Source organism: Rhinatrema bivittatum, chromosome 16, assembly GCF_901001135.1.
Source record: "Rhinatrema bivittatum chromosome 16, aRhiBiv1.1, whole genome shotgun sequence".
Lineage (NCBI taxonomy): Eukaryota > Metazoa > Chordata > Amphibia > Gymnophiona > Rhinatrematidae > Rhinatrema > Rhinatrema bivittatum.
Genome location: NC_042630.1, coordinates 18175656 through 18200344, shown reverse-complemented (window position 1 = coordinate 18200344; position 24689 = coordinate 18175656). Strand labels below are relative to the sequence as shown.

Genomic DNA, 24689 nt, shown 5'->3' with positions numbered 1-24689 from the left:
GACGATGCACGGCCCGCCCTCAGGCGACAGCGCATGCCCGCTGCGCACCATCAAGAGGGTGCAATTCGGCGTTCTCAGCCCAGATGAGCTGGTGCGTGGCCCCGAGGCGGGGGTGCAATGGGGAGGATAGCCTCCTTGACCTATGACCCACCGGGGTGGGGAGGGCCACTGGGTTGTCTTTGATCCAGGGGTTGGTATCTTTGCTCTTTGACCTGAGGGGTGGGCATGATGGGATGCTTTTGATCCACAGGAGAAGAGGCAAATGGGCATGACATGTTTACTCTGCCATGATCAGGCGAAGGGGAGTGGGAAGATGGCCTGGCATGTTTACCTTTGGATCCATTATTTTGGGATGTCTTTTACTTTTTCATCCATTATTTGTTTTGGGGGGGGAGGTGGTATAAGTGTTATTTATCCTACGGGAGGTTTGATAGGGTGTCTTCTCCCCCTCCCCTGTCATACGTTTGGGGAGGATGCAGTGCTTTTTATTCTTTAGCATTTAAAGAGCCAACATTCCCTTCCTCCCTCCCCAAACGTATGAATGGGTGAAGACACCCATTACCCTCCCCCACCAACCATGGCCAACGTTTAGTTTTGGGGAGCTTATGGGTGTAATGGGTGTCTTGAATCCTATCATATGGGGTAGAAGGGGCTCATTTGTGGCTGGAATGTTTTGGCCTATGGGGGCTGAAGTGATGTCCTTGACCCACTGGTTGGTGTATTGACTCCAGTGGTAGCCAAAGATGATTGGGTGACTTCACTATTCGATAGGGAGGATGCTTTGACCCACGAAGGGTTTGGGTATCGGAACACCTTTGACCTATTTGGGGTGGCTAGGGTTTGATAAGTGGGTTTGCTCTTTGACTTATTAGGGTGTTGGGGTGTCTTCTGTCTGTCTCAGTAAACACGGTGACATGTTTACTGCTTCGCTCTGGTTTAGACTTATTGAAAGGAAAGATAGTTGAATGCACTTCCTGAGTTTTTGGTAGAGAGAAATTAGTAATATGCATATTTTTGTTGTATGCTTTCAGCAAAGCATTTTCTGGCTCTTTATTTTGATGTATGTGCTATGTTCATTTTCTGATTTAATTCCTGATATTGGTGTACCATGTGATGTCAGCCATATTTCTGGTTTCAAGAACCTAGATTTGTCCTGAAGGTGGCAACCTGATGTGGCTTTTTTTTTCTCAGCTAGGGTTGCTGCTTGTTCTCCTGCTCCGTCTCCTCTGCAATTCTTAATTTTTTGGTTACTGCCCCCTGCTTTTTTTTTTGTCTGTTCTCAGCAGGTTCTGCATCGCTTCATCATTTCACCCCCCCCCCCCTTCCTCTTTCCCCTAAGCCAGTGGTGGCCAACTCTGTTCCTCAAGAGCCTCAAACTGGCCTTGTTTTCAGGATATGCTCAGTGAATACGCCTGAGATAAATGGGCATGTGTTGCCTCCATTCCACAATGAATATGTACGTCTGTCTCATGCATATTCATTGTGGATATCTAGGGACCTTGATTTTCAGTTTTTATTTTATTTTTTTCCTGGGAATGTCAATGTCAAATCATTTTTTCACTGATCCCTTGTATGTACCCGGATCAGTCCAGACTCCTGGGATTTTGCCTCCCCTCCAGCAAATGGAGTCAGAGAACTTTTGATTGACTCTGCCCTATACCCTCAGGTGCCACCTACAGTCCATCAGTATTTCTCTGTCTCCAGCAGATGGTGAAGGTGCAAAGCCTACATACAGTCAGTTATTTTATTTTTGGTCATGACGTTGAAATTTCCCAGGAAAAATGAAATAAACTGAAATGAAGGTCTCTTATGGATATGAAGGCCCAGAGTTGGCAGTTTTTCTTCGGTTATTCTTGGTCTCTATTTTTACTAAGGCTGGTAAATAAACCTAGGAGCTGTGCTTAACATTCCCGTGACCGATCTGAGTGTTATTCCTGGGGCTTCTTTATTTCCCTTTCCAGAAAAGGATGTCCGTTACAGAAGGAGGCATCAAGTACCCCGAAACTACGGAAGGCGGACGTCCCAAACTTGGGGGACTGATGGATCCCCGCCAGGGCGTTATCGAGAGAACAGGCCGCTGTCAGACATGTGCAGGTAAGGGGCTTGAAAGGGGTGACTGGAGGTCTCTTACTGGGTGGGGAGGAGATGTATTTGCATATGTGAAGTTAATTTGTATCTTAGCTCTTGTAAAAGAGCTTCTGGGAACAGGCTTTTCCGACTGCTCGTACAGAGGTTGTGAGCTGAATCTCATTAGGCTGTGATGGTAGGATGGTTTCTTGCAGGGGAAGAAGGGGAAAGGTGACTGTGGTGCCTCAGGTCTATTGTAACTTTGCCCTTTTTTTTTTTTTTTTTTTTTACTACTCATTAGGGAACATGACAGAATGCCCGGGCCACTTTGGACACATCGAGCTGGCCAAGCCAGTTTTTCATGTCGGTTTCCTAGTCAAAACCATGAAGGTGCTCCGCTGCGTCTGCTTCTTCTGTTCCAAGCTGCTGGTAGACGCGGTGAGTGGCAGGCCCATCTGTCAAGACCTTATCCAATGCAGTAACCCAGTGGTACTGGTTCTTTGCCCAGTTAGGGCCAATGCGATACCCTGGGCAGCAGCGAGAGCATGGTTTAACCCACGATTGGTTGTGCGTCCATAACCCCTGATGCAATACGGGGATTAGCGCGTCCAAATCACCACGTAGCTAATAGCGCTCATCCCATGTAAATGAGGCTATTAGCTAATCCCCGTGATGCAAAAAATTTCCTGGCTGGCCAATACGCCCATTGCAATGGGGCAAATTTTACGTCAGCCCAGGGCACATTGAAAAAAAAAAAATCCTGCTTTTTCCCTGTACGTACCTGGATCGGTCCAGACAGTGGGATGAGCCTCCTGTCCAGCAGATGGAGCCATAGAAAAACTGAAAGGGTATCCCATATAAGGAGAGTGCTCACCCTGCGCCCCTCAGTATTTCTCTGGCTCCAGCAGATCCTGCTTTATATGATTTCTCCTAATAGTATCCTCATGATACTAAGTAGGAGGAACCAAAGAGAGCAGATTTAGTGGAAAAAAGTTCTGGCTGCCCAAGATACACTCAAGATACACAGTCCAGGCCGTGTATCTCGTGCGTGTCTGTGCCGGTTGCGGGAGAAAATGATTGAGCGTCTGTTTTCCCAACCCACTTGACAGCCACGTCTCCTGGGGGCTGATGCCAAAGAGGCACTAGGGACGCGCAAAACGTCCCTAATGCCTCGTATTTTTTTGGCAACCCTTAATTTAAATATTGCATCGCGTGCCCAGAAGAGGTGGCTGGGCGCGTGTTAGGAGGATGGGTGCTCAACACCGAGCGCCCGTTTTCTGGACACAAATATTGCATCGGCCCCTCAGTGTGCCACTGGAATAGTTTTAATTTCTATTTTCCATAGTCGCCTTGCATATTTAGTAGTTTCTGTAAATGCTGTCTGTGTGCACTCAACTCAGTGGCTTGGCTTGTTTGGGAGCCCCTTCTCAGCACCTGCCCTTACAGATTTTTCCTTCTACTCTCTTCCCTTCCTCAGAACAATCCCAAGATCAAAGACATCCTGGGCAAATCGAAGGGGCAGCCCAAGAAACGGCTGACCCACGTGTATGATCTCTGTAAAGGCAAGAACATCTGCGAGGGCGGTGAGGAGATGGACAACAAGTTTGGGGTGGAGCAGACAGAAGGCGACGAGGACATCACAAAGGAGAAGGTGAGGTGGAAGGAGAGCCCGGGACGGGGAGGGGCATTCATTCCTTCAGCCACCTTCTAGCATTAGAGGGGGCAGAGAGCTTCACACCTAATGTTCCTCTTGCATGCATTCGTTGCTATGAAGGGTTTGCCTTAGTGATGAGGCAGTGTTCGAAGGTTCATTCCCTGAGGCCTCCGCAGGGTGAAACGTCTTGGTGATGCCTGTGTAGTGCCAGCTTCTTGGTGCACGGTGGGCCAGAGGATGGCATTACATGTGAAGTGGTACCACTGGGGCTGACTGACATGAGGAGCTTCTCTGGGCCTTCACGGCTGAGATGATAACACTATCTACAACAGGATAGTGAACTGGGACAGGTATAATTCATATTCACACTGCTTAATCCAATCCCCAATGTTTTTTTACCTAGGGCCATGGTGGCTGTGGCCGCTACCAGCCCCGCATCCGGCGTTCGGGTCTGGAGCTGTACGCGGAGTGGAAGCACGTGAATGAGGACTCGCAGGAGAAGAAGATCCTCCTCAGCCCCGAGCGGGTGCACGAGATCTTCAAACGCATCTCGGACGAGGAGTGCTTTATTCTGGGCATGGAACCCAAGTATGCCCGCCCCGAGTGGCTCATAGTCACCGTGCTGCCAGTCCCTCCCCTGTCCGTCCGGCCCGCCGTTGTCATGCAGGGCTCCGCCAGGAACCAGGATGACCTGACGCACAAACTTGCTGATGTGGTGAAGATCAACAACCAGCTGCGACGAAACGAGCAGAATGGCGCGGCGGCTCACGTCATCGCAGAGGACGTTAAGCTGCTGCAGTTCCACGTGGCCACAATGGTGGACAACGAACTGCCAGGACTGCCCAGGGTAAGGGAGAATCAAGGGCGGGAATGGGGGCTTGGTAAGTTGTGTTGGGTGTAGGCTGTAGGAACCCAGGTGTAATTTGGACCTTGACTGCCTCCACAGGCCATGCAGAAATCTGGCCGGCCTCTGAAATCCCTCAAACAGAGGCTGAAGGGCAAGGAAGGGCGAGTACGCGGCAACTTGATGGGCAAGCGTGTGGATTTCTCCGCCCGAACGGTTATTACCCCAGACCCCAATCTCGCCATCGATCAGGTGGGCGTGCCGCGCTCTATCGCTGCCAACATGACCTTCCCAGAAATTGTCACACCTTTCAACATCGACAGGTGAGACCCGGGGAGAGAGCGGGCATGGGGTCTGAGTTGCATGGTTATCTTTGCATTTGTGAGGACGTTTTGCACAATTGGCGGGTTTGTTGTAACTCAGGACCTAAAGAACACAGCGAGAAATCAAATGTAAATGGTTAATGGCTAGGCCTGTACTAAGTGAGATTGCCAGCCTTGGAATTTATTATTTCCGCAGTCGGCTATAGAAAACGGAGCTCGAGCTTTGGCTCACTGTCTGGGTAGCAGGATGGGGAAACTGATTGGCAAACGCTTACTCCCGAATCCTTGGGTGGGTCCTGATGGGTAGAACACTAGGAGATGTGCTCAAGCTTCAATAGAAAACAGGGGGGGGGACCTTGAGAACCCCCCGACTTTGTTTTCAGTGTGGTGACTGTCTGACCCCTGGTCTCTGGGGGGTGTCTTTATCCTCAGGCTGCAGGAACTGGTGCGCCGGGGAAACAGCCAGTATCCCGGAGCCAAGTACATCATCCGAGACAATGGGGATCGGATTGACCTGCGCTTCCACCCCAAGCCCAGTGACCTGCACTTACAGATAGGCTACAAGGTGGGCACTGAGCTGTCTGCTTCTCACATCTGGGAGTCATGACCCTTTCCCCCTACTCCCTACCCCCTTTTCGCTTCTAGGAGAAATGTGTATCTTGGCCCAGCCTAAATCCTACGGATAGCTGGCTTGTGAAGGGAGAGCGCCAATGGTTGGTGATGGAGCCCTTCTCTTTCTACAGGTGGAGCGGCACATGTGTGATGGGGACATAGTCATCTTCAATCGCCAGCCCACGTTGCATAAGATGTCCATGATGGGGCACAGAGTGCGCATTCTACCCTGGTCTACGTTCCGGCTGAACCTCAGGTAATTTCCCGGCATCCCCACGCAAGGGCACGGGCGGATCCGTGGCATGGCGGCCTGCTTGCCTGACTCTTTTTTGTTTTTCATGTCTAGTGTGACCACCCCCTACAATGCAGACTTTGATGGAGATGAGATGAACCTCCACCTTCCCCAGTCCCTGGAGACACGGGCGGAGATCCAGGAGCTGGCCATGGTGCCCAGGATGATTGTCACGCCCCAGTCCAATCGGCCTGTCATGGGCATTGTGCAGGACACCTTGACAGCCGTCCGTAAATTCACCAAGCGAGATGTCTTCCTGGAGAGGGTGAGCCACAGGGGAGACTTTAAACACCCCAGACTTGAGAGCATGTGCGGGGGGTGGTGACCCTACGTGATTGATTGATTTTATTTTTTAATAGGGTGAGGTGATGAATCTTCTTATGTTCTTATCCACCTGGGATGGCAAAGTCCCTCAGCCTGCTATCCTGAAGCCTCGGCCACTTTGGACAGGGAAGCAGGTCTTCTCCCTGATCATTCCTGGACATATCAACTGCATCCGAACCCACAGCACCCACCCCGATGACGAGGACAGCGGGCCCTACAAGCACATCTCCCCTGGAGATACCAAGGTAACCTACCTTATTTGTACTTTCCTTTCTTCTCTGCAGGTTTATCTGCGAGGAGTCTCTGGTTCCTGTTCATACACCAGATCGGTCCCCACTCTTGGGTTTCACCTCCCTGCCAGCAGATGGAGGCAAAGATTTACTGGCACTGCCGTATATTTCTCGGTCTCCAGCAGATGGTGGAAAACCTGCAGTCTGGAGAGAAAAAAAAACAAACTTTTGGAAGTTAAGGGACCTGGAGCAGATGATGAAGCATCTGGGAGAATCCAAAGTGCATAAATTGCCAGAAGATAGGCCAAAAGGCAGAAGGTTTTTTCCTGCTCGAAACTGTTTCAAGACAATAGGAGGTTTCGCCAAGCCCACGTTTCTTCGGAGGCCTCGGAGACAGACTGCAGTCAGAGCTCAGTCTGGTGGTTGGAGACCTTCTCAAGTCCTCGGACTGAAGTGAGGACAGTCTGCTCGTCGGTTCCAGCCATCAGAGGTTGCTTGGCGCGCTCTTACGAGGAGTGGGCCACAATTACCACGGATCTTAGTGTGATAAGACAGCTAGGCGTTAGAATTTGCTCATCCCATTCGAGATGCTTTCCTTGTCCCCTTGCGCTTCTCATGCTAAGCAGGTCAGTGTTCAGGGGACCGTGGACTGCTTGTGGCATCTGGAGCTATAGTACCAGTTCCTCCAGAGGAACAGGTAGGTATTTCATTTTATTTCGTGGTGCCAAAGAAAGAGGGGTCGTTTTGCCCAAGTTTGGATTTAAAGAAGGTGAATGCAGCCCTCAAAGTTCCTCGCTTCCGCATGGAGACCCTAAGTTCTGTCGTCATGGCAGTGCCTGAGGAGTTTTTGGCATCTTTGTATCTGACAGAGGCTTATCTGCATTTAGCCATCCGGCAGGAACACCAGCGGTTTGTGAGGTTCATGATCCTAGGGTCACATTTTAGTTTTGGACCCTCCCGTTTGATCTGGCAACGACTCTGCGTACGTTCACCAAGGTGATGGTGGTAGTGGCGGCAGCCTGGAGATGGGAGGGCTTGTTTGTGCATCCATACCTGGACGACTGGCTCACCTGGGTGAAATCGGAGGGCCTCTGTCGACAGTCTGTGCAGAAGGCGGTTGCAGTCGCTGAGCTTGGTGGTGAATCTTGTGAAGAGCCATCTTGTTCCTTCTCAGACTCTGGAGTATCTCGGGGCCTCAATTTAATAATGCAGGCAGGAAGAGGATTCTTCATGGAAGAGAGGATGTTGAAGTTACAGGGTTAGATGAGCCGCCTGCTGGAGCTGTCGGTGCCCAGGGTGTGGGACTATTTGCAGTTCCTGGGCTCTCTGGCTTTGACATTGAATCTGGTTCCTTGGGCGTTCATGCGTATGCGCGCTCTTCAGAGGGCTTTTCTCTCCTGCTGTAATCTGTTATTGATGGAGTTTCACCTTCCGCTCAAGGGAGAAGACAGGGACAGTCTTTTGTGGTGGCTTATTCATGCCAGTCTGGAGTGTGGTGTGGCATTGGAAGTTCCAGATTGGGTGATACCACCGATGTCAGCCTCTCGAGCTGAGAGGGCAGTGTGTCAGGATCAAGTTGTGCAGGGCCAGTGGTAGAGGAAAGAGGCTTCATGGTCTATCAGTCGATTAGAGACGGCCTTTCTACCACAGTTAATGTGACTGGCCAGGGCAGGTCCTATCTGACAATGTGAAACAGTGGCCTATATCAATTGGCAGGGTGGCACCAAAGTCAGACTGTGCCTTCAGAAGCCCAGAAGTTGATTCTCTGGGCGGTGCTGCACCTTTGAGCAGATAGCAGCTTCCCGCATTGCTGGAGTGAACGATGTTCAGGTGGAATTTCTCAGTCTGAGGCAGCTAGACCCCGGATAGTGGGAACTGTCAAATGGCAATGCATCTCCATTGCAGAAAATGGGGTTCTCCTTATATGGATTTAATGGCGACAAGACAGAACGCCAAGGCATCTCGTTTTTACAGACTGAGCATGGGGCAGAAGGCATAGACGCTCTTGTTTTGCCATAGCCCCAGGACATTCTTTGTGTTCTCTCCATGGCCACTCGTTGGCAAAGGGATATGGTGAATAGGGAAACATCCCGCAATGTGATGCTGCTGGCTCCGGAGTGCCCTCGCTGGCTTCGGTTCGCAGATCTTGTCAACATGGCCATATTTGGACCACTGAGGTTCAGCCATCTGATTCTTGTCTGCCAGGGCCCAATATTTTGGTCTCGCAGCCTGGCTTTTAAGAGGAGACGCTTGAGATGGGAGAGGCTGTTACCACCTTGCAGGCCAGGCGACCTTCCATATCCTTAGCTTATTTGAGGATTTGGAGGGTCTTTGAGTCTTGGTGTATCACTAACAAGGTGCTCTCCTTTTCAAGCTTCTCTCTCACCTATTTTGATGTTTCTACAGGAAGGTTTAGCCAAGGGTCTGGCCTTTAACTCTCTAAGGGTACAGATAGCAACTGTACCCTCTGTCTGCGCATCTGTTGCGTCGTCCGATGAGGAAGGTTTGTCCGTCTTGGAATCTTAATCTTAGAGGAATGTGTGGGACTTTAAAACCACTGCAGAGGGCAACTGTAAAAGATCTGACTTTTAAGGTGGTTTTTCTGGTGGCTATTTGTAAGGCTAGGAGAATTTCGGAGCTCCAGACTGTCATGTCAGGATCTGTTTCTGCAAATTTCAGCCGATTGTATCATTATACCCAGTGCCCAGTTTTCTGCCTAAGGTGGTTTCGGCATGCCATCTTAGTCAGACTGTGGAACTTCCGGCTTTTCCGGATTTGGATTCCTTCCTGCAAGAGAGCTTAGGCTCTTGGACGTGAGGCGTGCATTGTTGAGGTATTTGAAGGTTATAAATGAGTTCAGTAGGTCAGATCGCCTCTTTGTGTTATGGAGTGGTCCAAGGGTCAACCTGTGCCTGAGAGCTCGAGGGCGCATTTGATGTGTTCTCAGGCAACTTTTTGGGCCAAATCACAGCAGGTATCTCCACAAGAAATTTGCAGAACTGCTACTTGGAGGTCGCTGCATTCTTTTGCCAGCCATTATCGCTCCGATGTCAGGGCAATGGCATCCATTGGCTTTGGTGAGTGCGTTCTGCGAGCGGACTATCTTGGTTCCACCCTGTTTAGGGGAGCTTAGTTACATCCCAGAAGTCTGGACTGATATGGGATTTGAACAGGTAAAGAAAATGTTCTTACCTGCACATTTTTGTTCCTGGAATACCACAGGCCCGAGACTTGTCCTTTGTGTGGGGGGGGGGGAATCTTTTGCTCGTACTGATGGTTTATATAATGCACAGGTGGTGGTTTCTCCACGCTGTTTATTTACCTGGTTTTGTGAGTTTCTAATTGGTTACACTTCACCATCCTCCTGCTTGTTGCGGGAGTTAGTGTTCATGGTTTTTAGTGTGATTATCATCTTGGCTTGGGTACAGGTCAAAACTGAGGGACTGCAGGTGGCACACTGGGTTAAGTAGCAGTGTCAGTAAAACTTTCTCTGTCTCCATCTGCTGGCAGGGAGGCAAAACTCCGGAGTCTGGACTGATCTGTGGTATTCCAGGATTGAAAATTAGCAGGTAAAAACCAATTTCCTGAATGTACCCAGATCAGTCCAGACAGGTGGGTTTTGCCTCCCTACCAGCAGATGGAGTCAGAGAAACAAAACCTTGAGGCACTGCTACAATACAGAGAGTGCCACCTGCAGTCCCTCAGTATTTCTCTGACTCCAGTAGATGGTAGAGGTGCAACCCTGTAGTCTGAGATTGAGAGAGAGAATTTCGGAGGAATTGGGGGTTAAAGTGACTCAGGAGGAGTCGGATAGCGAGGGGGTGAGCTCGTTCCTGGATGGGCTGAGGGGGGCCCCCTTCCCCGAGTGCCTTTCCTTTACCTAAGAAGATCAGGAAGTTGGGAAGTTATATCCCCTGATGGAGAAGACTTTGGAGATAACTGCTAGTACAGACGGTGGATGCAAGCATCGCAAGTTGGAGGGACACGTATTTTCGGACAGTGCGACAACGGTGGCATACATCAACCGTCAAGGCAGGACGAGTAGTTGGGCGGTACCTCTGGGGGCACGGTGTTTGTTCATGTGGGCAGAGCGCTATCTCGAGGGCATAGTGGCCTCGCATGTCGCAGGGGCAGAAAACGCACAGGCAGATTTCCTCAGCAGGCAGCAACTGAACCCGGGGGAATGGGACTTGTCCCATGAGGTTTGGAACTGCATTTGTGCCTGGTGGGGTGTTCCCCCAGCTGGGCCTCATGGCAAAATGGCTAAACGCAGAGACAGAGAAGTCTTTCAGTCCCAGAAGAGTGGTCATTTCAGTGGGCCTGGATGCTCTAGTGTACCTTTGACCGTTGGGGATCCTGCTGTACGTGTATCCTCCTTGGCCTCTGGTCGGTCGAACTCTGAGGCATATAGAGGAACATCCCGGTTATGTGGTGTTGGTAGCGCGCGAGTGGCTGTGGTGTCCGTGGTTTGCAGATCTGGTGCATCTGGCGGTGGTTGGATCCCTTCGGCTGACTCATCTATCAAAGTCGCTGCAAGAGGCGCCATATTTTTGGATCGAGAGGACACTTTTGTCTCGCGGCTTGGCTTTTGAGAGGTGGCGGCTTTGCCTGGAAGGTTATTCAGAGCAGGTTATCTCCACGTTTCTCCAGGCTCGTCAACCTGCCACTTTGGCATATATTCAGGTCTGGAGGGTGTTTGAGTCTTGGTGACTTCGGAGACGGGTGCATCCCGTCAGTGGAGGTTCCTCTCATCTTGGAATTTGTGCAATAGCGCTTGCTAAGGGTCTTGCCTATAGTATCGTTCACGTTCAGGCATCAGCTTTGGGCTCTCTTGGGGCAAATGGCGAGGCAGGTTCTTGGCCTCACGTCCGGCTGTGGTTTGTTTCTTAAGAGGTCAAGCATTTGTGACTTACAGTCTGGAAGTTCTGCCCAGTTTGGAGCCTTAATTTGATCTTGCGAGTTTTGTGTGGGGCTCTGTTTGAGCCTTTGGGAGCGACGACAAAGACTTGGACTCTGAAGGCCGTGTTCCTGGTGGCCTTCTGTTCGGCCATACAGGTTTCGGAGTTACGGGCTCTGTCTTGTGGATGGTCCCCTCCTTTTGGTCTAAGGTGGTGTCCTTTCATGTTAATCAATGGTAGACCTGCCGGCTTTTCCGAAGTGGTCTAAGTATTCCCCTAGGGGCAGGGATCTGCATCTTTTGGATGGGAGGAGAAATCTGTTGCATTATCTGGAGCTGTCAAATAGTTCTGGCGCTCTGATCACCTTTTTGTCCTGAATGGGGGCAGGAAGAAGGGAGAGAAGACCTCTAAGGCTACCATTTCCCGTTGGTTGAAAGTGGCTATTTGCATGGCCTATGTTTGTAAGGGCCGTCAAGTTCCAGGGGCGCTTAAGGCGCACTCCACAAGATCGCTAGCCACTTCCTGGGCAGAATGTCCGTTGCTGTTGCCTCAGGAGATTTGTAGGGCTGCGGTGCGGGCCTCATTGCATACTTTCACCAGACATTACCACATGGACGTGAGGGCGCAGGAAGATGCGTTCTTTGAGAGAGTTCTGCGTGTGGGTCTTTCGGGTTCCTGCCCAGTCTAGGGGAGCTTGGGTGCATCCCACTTGTCTGGACTGATCTGGGTATGTTCAGAAAAGGAAAATTGGTTCTTACCTGCTAATTTTCATTCCTGTAATACCACAGATCAGTCCAGAGACCCTCCCCGTCACTGCTGAAAGACTGGTTTTTTTGCCAATTTGGTGGTTCAAGTTGGTTTGCCTTTCAGGGTATTTGGGCAGTTGTTGATCAAGGTTTGGGTTTTTCAGATTTAGTTTTTGGGAGTGTTCTGGGCTCCTGTTTTTGGGGGTTTCTAACCCTATAATTTTCCCTGTTAGCCTGAGAAAGGGGTTTTGGGGTTACATCATGGCTTGGGTACAGGTCAATACTAAGGGACTGCGGGTGGCACTCTGTTATGTAGCAGTGCCTCAAAGTTTTGTTCTCTGCCTCCATCTGCTGGTGGGGGGAGGCAAAACCCACTTGTCTGGACTGATCTGCAGTATTACAGGAATGAAAATTAGCAGGTAAGAACCAAATTTTCCTTTTCCTTTCTTGTAGAGTACAGGGTAGACAGTTTCTCCATGTACCATAACTAAGATGGTTCTTCCCACTCTATGCCCTGCCTTCTTGTAGGTCATCGTGGAAAATGGTGAGCTTATCATGGGTATTCTGTGCAAGAAGTCCCTGGGGACGTCGGCTGGGTCTTTGGTCCACATCTCCTACTTGGAAATGGGTCACGATGTCACTCGCCTTTTCTACTCCAACATCCAGACCGTCATCAACAATTGGTTACTGATTGAAGGTCAGTCCCTCGTGGCATCCTACAGAGCTTTAGTGCTAGGAAACCAAAAATATTTGTCATCTTCAGGTACTTTATCACATAGGCCTTGGTTGCAGCATAGGTACATGCCTTTTCCGTGCATTACATCGTAGCAGCAGTTTGCAGCTTTTAATAAGTGTCTTCTCCCTCCCTTTCAGGTCACACCATTGGGATCGGAGATTCCATCGCTGACGCCAAGACTTACCAAGACATTCAGAACACCATTAAGAAGGCCAAACAAGATGTGATAGAGGTAGGGGGATAGGGGAAAGTTCTCTAGCAGCCAAAGTGAAAAGGGTAACCCATGAAGGATAAATGTCTGGGGGGGGTTTGTGTGTTTTTTGTTTTTTTTGAGCAAAGTCTTTCCTTCCCCCCCCCCCCCCCCCCCCCCCCCCCCTTGCCAGGTGATTGAGAAGGCACACAACAATGAGCTCGAGCCCACTCCTGGAAACACGCTGCGACAGACCTTCGAGAACCAGGTCAACCGCATCCTGAACGACGCCAGAGACAAGACCGGCTCCTCTGCCCAGAAATCCCTGTCTGAGTACAACAACTTCAAGTCCATGGTGGTGTCGGGGGCCAAGGGCTCCAAGATCAACATCTCACAGGTGAGCAGGCGGGCCCGCCCGCGGGGACGTTAGTCCAGCCCCTCAGTGACCCAGCAAGGCTTGTGACCCCCCACCCTCTCTCGTGCGTGTCCCTTTGCCCAGGTCATCGCTGTCGTGGGGCAGCAGAACGTGGAAGGCAAGCGGATCCCCTTTGGTTTCAAGCACCGCACCCTGCCTCACTTCATCAAGGACGACTACGGGCCGGAGAGCAGGGGCTTCGTGGAGAACTCCTACCTGGCCGGGCTGACCCCCACCGAGTTCTTCTTTCACGCCATGGGAGGCAGAGAGGGATTGATTGACACGGCCGTGAAGACGGCTGAGACAGGTGAGCAGCGGCTTTCCTGAGCACTCGGCGAGCAAGGGGATTGAGCTGGGTAAACGCAGGGGCTATGAAACTTTAGGGATCTGTGGTTGGAGGTCATAAGTATCTCTAAACTCTGCTTTGCTGAATCTCCCTTAACTAAAACATCTCCTGATAGCCCTGGATATTAAAGAATCTAGATACAGGGTTGATGAGTACCCTCCCCATCTTAATCACAAAAGCCTCTGATCTCCCATCCCTTCTGCTGTGGCACATGAGAAGCATTACCTCCCCCTTTTTGGTCACTGTAGACAGAGACTGTTCCCCTGCTTCCAAGCACATAGATCTCCTGTATTAGTCAGTAGTCCCCCCCCCTTCCCCATTTCATCTTGGACACCTTTCCCGTTTGAGGCTTGGGATCATGTTGAGGTGGTTCTTGGAGAATAGAATCCAGATTGGGGGGGGGGGGGGGGGCAGGATTTGAAGCCGATACCTGTAAGAAGCTGGGGTTTTAACAAAGCAGCCTCCTTTTCCATTAGGTTACATTCAGAGGCGTCTGATCAAGTCTATGGAGTCTGTGATGGTAAAGTATGATGCCACGGTGAGAAATTCCATCAACCAGGTGGTACAGCTGCGCTATGGTGAGGATGGCCTTGCCGGAGAGAGTGTTGAGTTCCAGAACTTGGCCACGCTGAAGCCTTCCAACAAGGCCTTTGAGAAAAAGTGAGTCTCTGGGAATGTTCCAGCCTCCCTCCTACTGCCCCTCCCCAACCCACTGATCCTGAACGTCCTGGGAGTTTCCATGACCTTGCATGGGAAGGGATCTTATTGGTCTGTCGTTTGTGACATTGGATCTAGTAGGCAAAATCATTTAATGAGCCTGAGTCGTGGGACCTCTCCCCACCACCACACCAAGAGTTCCGGACTGGGGATGTCAATTGCTCAGTTTCCTCTCTCCTTGGCAGGTTCAAATTTGATTACACTAACGAGCGGGCCCTGCGCCGCACGCTGCAGGAGGAGTTGGTGAAGGACATTCTCAGCAACGCCCACATCCAGAATGAGCTGGAAAGCGAGTTTGAGAAGATGAGGGAGGACCGTGAGGTGCTGCGGGTCATCTTCCCCACTGGAGACAGCAAGGTAATGGGTTATCTCGGTGGGAGGATGGGGGGGCAGCACTGCTGTGTGCAAGATGTCTAAGGACCAGCTCACTCGGGATCATCTGGGTGAACCAGCCTCCAGATTTGTGCTCTGGCCTTTGCACTACAAGGTTTTTTGGAAGAGAAAAAGTGCCTTTTCCCTGTACATACCCAGATCAGTCCAGACTCCTGGGTTTATGCATTCCTGCCAGCAGATGGCGACAGAGAAATTTTCACTGACACTGCATCATAAACCCCAATGCCACCTGCAGTTCCTCAGTATTTCTCTGTCTCCAGCAGTTGGCAGAGGGTGCTAAAGATTACGCAGGACCAGTGAGTCCTCAGTGTGATAAGAAAAGGTTACGTTTTAGAATTTGCTCATCCAGAGTTGCAAGCTTTGTCTTGCAGGGATCCTTTTTTGTGATCCCAAGCATCTGGAGACAACTCCCACTCCCCCAGATCCAACTGCTGCCTGCTGAGGAAATCCATTTGCACATTGTCTGCACCCATGACATGAGAGCTCGCTATTCCCTTGAGACTGAGATACGTTGCCAAAGGTGGGGTCCTCTTTTTTTCATGTCAGTCAGACAGTGGAGCTTCGGCTTTCCTGGAATGGTCTAAAAATTCCCCTCAGGACAGAGAGTTGCAACTTTTAGATGTGTGGAGAACCTTATTGCGATATCTGAAGGTCGCTAATGGTTTCCAGTGTTCGGATCCCCTTTTTGTTTTGTATGGTGGTGCAAAGAAAAGGGATAAGGCCTTTAAGGTCACCGTTTCTCGTTGGCTGACGGAAGCCATTTGCTCTGCTTATATTTGTAAGGGTCACCAAATTCCAGTGGGACTGAAGGCGCATTGTACGAGAGCACAGGCAGCTTCCTGGGCAGAATGTCAGTTACTGTCTCCCCAGGAGAATGGAGAGCGGCTGTGTGGTCTTCTCGTCATACTTTCACCAGACACTACCGGTTGGATGTGAGGGCATAGGAGAATGCGTCATTTGAGTGGTTCCGCGTGCGGGTCTTTCAGGTGTCCGCCCAGTCTAAGGGTGCCTAGGTATGTCCCATTTATCTGGACTGATCTGGGTATGTTCAGGAAAGTAAAACTGGTTCTTACCAGGTAATTTTTATTCCTGTAATACAGATCAGTCCAGAATTCCACCCGATCACCACCGAAAGACTGGATTTCCTTACCTGGGAGATCCTTTAAGGAGAGCTTGATAGTTTAGAGTTTATCAGACTGGTTTTTGGAGTTTCTGGAAGTATTGGGGGCTCCAGTTTAGGGGTTCCAACCCTAGGTAGCCTGTTTGCCCTGGAAAGGGTTTTGAGGGATTAATATCTGGCTTGGGTATAGGTCAATACTGAGGGACTGCAGGTGGCACGCTCAGATAGGTAGCAGCGCTTGAAAGTTTTGTTCTCTGCCTCCATCTGCTGGTAGGGATGCATAAACCCACTTTGCTGGACTGATCCTGTGGTATTAGAGGACCGAAAATTAGCAGGTAAGAACCAATTTTCCTCTAAACTCTCTCGATGCTGTGAGTCTGCTTTGGAAGGGTCTGGGATATAGCGATCCTCACTGGTATCTCTTCTCCCCCTAGGTGGTTCTGCCCTGCAATCTAATGAGGATGATCTGGAATGCGCAGAAGATTTTCCACATTAACCCCAGGGTGCCCTCTGACCTACACCCCATTAAAGTAGTGGAGGGTGAGTTTTCTTGTGCGTTTCTGCACTCCACTAGAGTCCTGTGCATGGTCGGGTAGTTTCTGCACCAAGAGCCTATGGCCTTACCAAGCAGCAGGGGAGGTTAAATTCCTTGGGTTTTCACGGTTTGAGTATTTTATTCGGATTTAGCTCGCACCTTTTCATTGATAGCGCAAAGCAAGTTTGATTGGGTGGAGTAGGTATTTTTCTCTCCCCAGTGGGCTCATAATCTGGATTAGTATCTGAGGCAGCGGAAAATAGTGACTTGGCCAAGGTCACAAGGAGAATCAATGGGAGTCGCAGGCTTTTGAGCCCTGCTGCCTCTGTTCTCAGCCTGCAGCTTTAGAAGAGGTGGTGGTGGGACCTGCACCTCCACGTATCGCAGCTCTGGTTTACCCAGCGAGATTGGTGGGAGAAGTGGGATTTGGAGGCCCCCTGGTCTGCAGGTGTAACAATTCTGTGCTCTCAGCACTGGGACAGTGAGATCAGCAGTGGGTTGGAACCCAGAGTCTGTGGCCATCGCAGCTCTATCCATGCTTCAGAAATGCCGTCTGATCTCCATGCAGGTGTGAAGGACCTGAGCAAGAAGCTGGTGATCGTGAACGGGGACGACCCACTGAGCCGGCAGGCCCAGGAGAATGCCACGCTGCTGTTCAACATCCATCTACGCTCCACGCTCTGCAGCCGGCGCATGATCGAGGAGTTCCGACTTAGTAACGAGGCTTTCGACTGGCTGCTGGGTGAAATCGAGTCCAAGTTCAACCAGGCTATTGTAAGCATGCGTTACAGTACTGAGGAGGAGGAGCATAGAGAGGCTGGGGTGTGTTTTTTTAATCCTTCTCTCCCACAATTCATCCACAGGCACACCCTGGCGAGATGGTTGGGGCGCTGGCTGCCCAGTCCCTGGGTGAGCCTGCCACCCAGATGACCCTGAACACCTTTCACTACGCTGGTGTGTCAGCCAAGAACGTCACCCTGGGAGTCCCCCGTCTGAAGGAGTTGATCAACATCTCCAAGAAACCTAAGACCCCCTCCCTGACTGTGTTCCTGCTGGGGCAGTCTGCCAGGGACGCCGAACGAGCCAAGGTGAGGACGGGATTGAGGGATCCCCAGTATCTGGGGACATGGTCAAGGTGGGAACTGCTGGTGAACTTGTACAAAGAGGCCTGGATTGTTTGAGCTGATGTGCTCTTTATTGGGCAAATGTAACTGTTCCTTTTTTTTTTCCTGTGGTCCCCAAAGTTCATTTGTGAAGACTTCTCATCCGTGTAGTCATTGAGTGCTTGGTGTCTTCACCTCTTCTCAGGATATTCTGTGCAGACTGGAGCACACGACCTTGCGGAAGGTCACCGCCAACACGGCAATCTACTACGACCCCAACCCACAGAATACGGTGGTGGCTGAGGACCAGGAGTGGGTAAACGTCTACTACGAGATGCCGGACTTCGACGTGACCCGTATCTCGCCGTGGCTACTCCGTGTGGAGCTGGACCGCAAACACATGACCGACCGCAAGCTCACCATGGAACAGATCGCTGAAAAAATCAATGCCGGTGAGCAAATGGGAAAATTCTGTGGGGCGGGGGATCACTTGGTGCAAGCAGCGCTCCATTGAAGACTGGACGAAGAAGGTGGAAGTGACGAGCAGAGCAGCAGCATCCCTGGGCTGTGGGTGGGAAAGCAGGATCAGCATCTGGTTCAATGTTCTCTGACCACTCCCTCTATGTTCCCTCCCCACCTCTTAGGTTTTGGTGATGATTTGAACTGCATTTTCAACGATGACAACGCAGAGAAGCTGGTCCTTCGCATCCGTATCATGAACAGCGATGAGAACAAGATGCAGGATGTGAGTACGCACTGCCAGCACTGCCGCTTCCCTCGCAGCCACTGAGATGCTGAGCGGTCCTGTTCTTTCTTTCCTCCCCCCCACCCCCCTCCCCTCCCAGGAGGAAGAGGTCGTAGATAAGATGGATGACGACGTGTTCCTGAGGTGTATAGAATCCAACATGCTGACGGATATGACCCTGCAGGGCATAGAGCAGATTAGCAAGGTGAGGCGCGGGCTCCTAGCTCTGGTGGAGGGGTAAAATTGTGCCGCGAGGGATTTGGCTCGTGTTTACCCCTCTCTCTCTCTCTCTCCCTGCTCTAGGTGTACATGCACTTGCCACAGACAGACAGCAAGAAGAAAATCATAATCACGGAAGACGGGGAGTTCAAGGCCCTGCAGGAGTGGATCCTGGAGACGGATGGCGTCAGTCTGATGCGGGTGCTGAGCGAGAAGGATGTGGACCCTGTGCGCACCACCTCAAACGACATTGTGGAGATCTTCACAGTGAGTCCCCAGGGAGGGCAGAAGGGTCGCTTGGCCAGGGCCTGCCTTGTACGTTCTGGCTTTACGCACTTTGCCTGCCTGGCACTGCGGCCTAATTTTGTGGGCTTGTCCCTTTTTCTCTCCTCTCAGGTGCTGGGCATTGAGGCTGTGCGCAAGGCCCTGGAGCGGGAGCTCTACCATGTCATCTCCTTCGATGGCTCCTATGTCAACTACCGTCACTTGGCTCTGTTGTGCGACACGATGACCAGTCGCGGCCACTTGATGGCCATCACCCGGCATGGCGTGAACCGGCAGGACACCGGGCCCCTCATGAAGTGCTCCTTTGAGGAGACGGTAAGCTTTCCCATGCCTTTGGGGGGGTGGTGGTGAGAAGGGGTTGTCCTTGGTGCTGGTGCCCCGTGCATTTACGAAGATTTGCCAGGTGTTGATGGGGTCTCCTGGTTTGCTCGGGAGGAGCTGTGCATGTGGATGCCTGCAGATGGCTTCCATTAACCCTGCCGCTGTTCCCCACAAGTGGATCCTGCTGGTGTAGGTGGCGGCTTCAGTGAGGAGGTGGTCTGTGTCTTGCTAGTCCTCTCTGCGAATGGATGTGTTGATGTAGGCCAAGGCTTCCTAAACAGTTTGCTATTTAGTACTTAATTCACAGCCACCTGGATGACAACCAGAATTAATTTAACTGGGCCAGAAATCACTCGGCCTCTTCCCTCCAGCTGATCTTCTCTTACCTGGCTCAGTTCTTTCACATCCTCCAGTTGATCCTCTTACATCCCTCATCTTTCACTTCACTTTCCACCCTCTCGCCTCTCATCTCCCTCATCCTCGTCTGTCCCCCATCCTTTTCCTCTCAGGCCATTTTCTCCTCTGCCTCCGAGCGATGAGTTTTGGTACTGGCACTGATTGGGCAGGCGGGGGAGAGTGGGTGCAGGGGCCTCCATGTTAAGTCGAGGCTGTTGGCGGCTGTAGGGGGAGAAGCAAGCCAGGAAGAAAGATGCATTTCCGGGGTAGTGCTGGCGAGCGTGCTCGGTGCCCTGTGCTTTTCTTCTGCTGCCTGCTGCCGGGTTGCTGACTGTGGGCAGTTATTTTTAATCTCCACGCAGATGCCCTTGGCGACCACCAGCTGATGCTTGTGCAACCCCCAGTTTGCGAATGGCTTGCACGGGTAGCGGGGAAGAGGATGGGATGTGTCCCTTGTGTGTGTGTGTGTAAGCCTGGCTGCTCCTTCCCCCTCAGGTGGACGTGCTGATGGAGGCGGCAGCCCATGGGGAGTCGGACCCCATGAAGGGGGTCTCTGAGAACATCATGCTGGGCCAACTGGCCCCCGCCGGCACGGGCTGCTTTGACCTGCTGTTGGATGCCGAGAAGTGCAAATACGGCATGGAGATCCCCACCAACATTCCTGGCCTGGGGGCTGCTGGCCGTAAGTGCCTGTATACGTACGTCCTGGCTGTAATGTTAGCGGGGTTCATCCCTCTTCAGTGAGCTTTCTGTGACTGTAATGGAGGAGCTTCAACCTCCGCGTTTGGGTGTTTGTTGCAGGTTGTGGGGGAGGAGAAAGCAGTTTAGATTGTGAGAGGAGGATTCACCTCCTCTGGGACGTTGCCCTTCAGACAAGCCCATGTGTAAAGTTTCCTCCGTAGTCAGTTCCCCAGTTTATTTTATAAGCCACGGTTGTAAAGCTGTCAAGGGGGGCAACACGTGGAGGCTAGTAAGGGAGATGGCCCCAGTGTTTCAGAACGTGTAGGGTTATCTGTGTAACATGTTTCGTCTGTTCTCTCCACAGCCACTGGTATGTTCTTTGGCACCGCACCCAGCCCTATGAGTGGCATGTCCCCAGCAATGACGCCATGGAACCAGGGGGCTACACCGGCCTATGGGGCCTGGTCTCCCAGCATTGGTGGGTTGTCGTCTTTGTCATTCGCATAGTGCTACCAGTCATGCGCGGCACTTTATAGACACTCGCAGTACAATCCCTGCTCTGGTGCTACCAGTCATGCGCGGCACTTTATAGACACTCGCAGTACAATCCCTGCTCTGGTGCTACCAGTCATGCGCGGCACTTTATAGACACTCGCAGTGCAATCCCTGCTCTGGTGCTACCAGTCATGCGCGGCACTTTATAGACACTCGCAGTGCAATCCCTGCTCTGGTGCTACCAGCCATGCACGGCACTTTATGGACACTCGCAGTACAATCCCTGCTCTAGTGCTACCAGCCATGCACGGCACTTTATGGACACTAGCAGTACAATCCCTGCTCTAGTGCTACCAGCCATGCGCGGCACTTTATGGACACTCGCAGTACAATCCCTGCTCTGGTGCTACCAGTCATGCGCGGCACTTTATAGACACTCGCAGTACAATCCCTGCTCTAGTGCTACCAGCCATGCACGGCACTTTATGGACACTCGCAGTACAATCCCTGCTCTGGTGCTACCAGCCATGCACGGCACTTTATGGACACTCGCAGTACAATCCCTGCTCTAGTGCTACCAGCCATGCACGGCACTTTATAGACACTCGCAGTACAATCCCTGCTCTAGTGCTACCAGCCATGCACGGCACTTTATAGACACTCGCAGTACAATCCCTGCTCTAGTGCTACCAGCCATGCACGGCACTTTATAGACACTCGCAGTACAATCCCTGCTCTAGTGCTACCAGCCATGCACGGCACTTTATAGACACTCGCAGTACAATCCCTGCTCTAGATAGATGAATAAGGTTTAGAGTTAAAACAGTGAGACCATGATTGGGTGGAAGAAAGCCAAGTGGGTTAGAAATGGGATTAACTGAAGAAGAGGAAACTTAAACAGCAAGTTCTTTCTGAAAATGTAAGCAATACCATGACACTGGACTGATTAGCATTTCCAGGTAGTTCAGTACAGCTGTCTACCATCACACTCCGAAATCAGGGGAAACTCCTGTTCCATTAAATAAAACCACACACATTGCTTGCTGAAGGTGTCCTGGAGGGGACCCCCGCCAGTCGGGTTTTCAGGACCTCCACAATGCCTGTGCATGAGAGAATTGGCCTGGACTGCCTCCAGATCATGCACATTTAATCTCTTGCCATAGGCATTGTGGAAGTCCTGAAAACCCCACTGGCTGGGAGTGCCCCAGGACAGATTTGGGAACCTGTGCTCTAGGCATTGATCATGTTTTTTGGGAAGGAAGCAATAATGAGATGACCTCCTCATGTTTTATTTTCTTTGCACTAATCCCCTAGCTTTCACATGCAGGCTTAGTTGGCCCATAAGGCTTTAAAGGGAGGCGAGGCCTCAGTGATGGAAGCATGCTTGTGTTTTTTCCCCCACAGGTAGTGGAATGACCCCCGGTGCTGCCGGGTTTTCTCCAAGTGCTGCTTCAGATGCCAGTGGGTTCAGCCCTGGCTATTCTCCGGCCTGGTCACCCACCCCCGGTTCCCCGGGCTCCCCTGGTCCATCCAGTCCTTACATCCCTTCTCCTGGTGAGTATCTGTGCCTCGTTCCTCTAGCTTGGGAATTAGGATATTTGGGCCTCCTGTCACCAGGTCAAGTCTGGCCTCCAGTGACCAAAAGCAAATCCCAAGGACTGGTGTGTGGCATGATCTGTCAGCCCTGTAAGAGCAGGAGCAAAACACCATGGTGGGGCTGTCGCACCGCTAGGTGAACAGAGTGCTTGGTGCTTGCTCTGAGTTGGCTAAACAGAGGACTTCAGCTCCCAGTGCTGAGAATTCGTCCATGGAGCTGTTGAATGGAAGACCATGGTCGCTGGTCTTAAATTGAAATTCTCTCCTTTTTTTTCTTCCCCACTAGGTGGTGCTATGTCTCCAAGCTACTCCCCGACTTCCCCAGCCTATGAGCCCCGGTCTCCTGGAGGATACACACCCCAGAGCCCCAGCTACTCCCCCACCTCTCCTTCCTACAGCCCTACCTCTCCCTCCTATTCCCCCACCAGTCCCAATTACAGTCCCACAAGCCCCAGCTACTCTCCCACCTCTCCCAGCTACTCTCCTACCAGTCCCTCCTACAGCCCCACCTCCCCCAGCTATTCTCCTACCAGTCCCTCCTACAGCCCCACCTCTCCCAGCTACTCTCCCACCAGCCCCAGTTACTCCCCCACCTCTCCCAGCTACTCTCCCACCAGCCCCAGCTACTCCCCTACCTCTCCCAGCTACTCTCCCACCAGCCCCAGCTACTCCCCAACCTCTCCCAGCTACTCTCCCACCAGCCCCTCCTACAGCCCCACCTCTCCCAGCTACTCCCCTACATCTCCATCTTATTCCCCCACCTCGCCCAACTATACCCCCACCTCGCCCAACTACAGCCCTACCTCCCCAAGCTACAGTCCCACCTCCCCCTCTTACTCCCCTACCTCCCCTAACTATACACCTACGTCGCCCAACTATAGCCCCACCTCTCCAAGCTACAGTCCCACCTCGCCCAGTTACAGCCCTACCTCCCCCAGCTACTCTCCTTCCAGCCCTCGCTACACCCCACAGTCACCCACTTACACCCCCAGCTCTCCCAGCTACTCCCCCAGCAGTCCAAGCTACTCCCCCAGCAGTCCCAAGTACACCCCAACCAGCCCATCCTACAGCCCCAGCTCTCCAGAGTATACTCCCACCTCCCCCAAGTACTCCCCCACCTCCCCCAAGTACTCCCCCACCTCCCCCAAGTACTCCCCAACATCTCCCAAGTACTCGCCCACATCCCCAACGTACTCCCCAACAACTCCCAAATATTCCCCCACCAGCCCCACCTATTCCCCTACCTCTCCCGTCTACACCCCCACCTCCCCCAAGTACTCGCCCACCTCCCCCAAGTACTCGCCCACTTCACCCACCTACTCGCCCACCTCCCCCAAGTATTCACCCACCTCCCCCACCTACTCTCCTACCAGCCCCAAGGGTTCCACCTACTCCCCCACCTCGCCCGGCTATAGCCCCACCTCCCCCACCTACAGCCTCACCAGCCCGGCCATCAGCCCCGACGACAGCGACGACGAGAACTAGAGCCGGCGGCAGCACGGGGGGGGGGGGGGGGGGAGCCTGGGGCAGCGCAGAACCAATGCCGCCCCCCGCCCCTCGGACGCCCAAGGGGAGGGACGTTTCCACGACTCCTTCCAGAACCCGTCTGTCCTGGTCAGCCCCTCCCGAGGACCTGCTGTGCGAAAAACAGGGGGTGGGAGAGCCTTACCCGGACTCCTCCACGGCGCGTGCCCGCAGGGGAATCCAGAGACTGCCTGCAGTGCGGCACCGCCAGTCGTCCGGATTCAGGAGCCACGAGGGCGGCTGCTGCTTTTCCCTTTAATTTGTCTGTAAATACTTATATTTTATTAGACTGGAGTAGGTGTACCCTCCTGGGAAAAAGACAAAATCAAAAAGCAATCTGCAGTTTGTACCAGGGTCAGACTCCACGGTTGGGCTGTGATGAGGCCGTTTTGGGGGAAGGGGGTTGTATTTTAAAAGGGGGCGAGGAGGGCCAGGGAATTGTAATGACGTTAATTGCTTACTTTTTTTTTTTTTGTTTGTTTTGTTGTTTGTTTTTTCTGGTGTTAGGATCTGGGACCTTGAATCTGTGGCAGGGGGGCAGAGGTCCCCAGAAACCCCCATCCCTGCCTCTCCCCCACCCTTCATCTGCAGGGGGTGATATATAAGGTGTTTCTTAGCTAACAGTTATTTTGCTATTGTGTTTGAAGAACACAGTTAAAAACAGACTACATAGAGGTATGAAAATATTGGAAAAAGGTTTCTAATAGTACGTTTGTAGGAGCGGTTTTAAGGTAAGCTGATGAATATTGTATATTCATAAATAGATGGAATAGCGTAACGGGGTTTGGGAGCCAGATTGAAGCAGCGTTCCTGCCCTTTCCCGGATCGGCTGGGTGGGGGGAGGTACAGAAACCCCCCCCCCCCCCCCGGGGTTTTCGGTGG

The 24689-nt window shown here is 51.9% G+C and overlaps 1 protein-coding gene across 1 annotated transcript; it reads left to right on the top strand.

The window, feature by feature from the left end:
- The first annotated feature begins 4 nt into the window (after positions 1–4).
- On the top strand, positions 5–24689 carry POLR2A (RNA polymerase II subunit A). The gene is made up of 28 exons (XM_029579362.1): positions 5–91; positions 1962–2094; positions 2369–2505; positions 3545–3718; positions 4125–4568; positions 4668–4888; positions 5321–5453; positions 5632–5756; positions 5847–6057; positions 6152–6361; positions 12519–12687; positions 12864–12958; positions 13110–13313; positions 13416–13638; positions 14154–14337; positions 14580–14751; positions 16342–16447; positions 17011–17216; positions 17306–17530; positions 17751–17997; positions 18190–18290; positions 18391–18495; positions 18594–18776; positions 18906–19109; positions 20007–20193; positions 20557–20670; positions 22092–22241; positions 22570–24689. The coding sequence occupies exons 1-28, from the start codon at positions 5–7 to the stop codon at positions 23766–23768; spliced, it is 5949 nt and encodes a 1982-aa protein (XP_029435222.1). The 3' UTR covers positions 23769–24689.

Coding starts and splice junctions, on each gene's coding strand:
- POLR2A (XM_029579362.1), top strand. CDS start 5: ATGCACGGCCCGCCCTCAGGCGACAGCGCATGCCCGCTGCGCACCATC. Junction 6,362..12,518: donor TCTCCCCTGGAGATACCAAG/GTAACCTACCTT, acceptor GCCTTCTTGTAG/GTCATCGTGGAAAATGGTGA. Junction 18,291..18,390: donor ATGAGAACAAGATGCAGGAT/GTGAGTACGCAC, acceptor CTCCCCTCCCAG/GAGGAAGAGGTCGTAGATAA.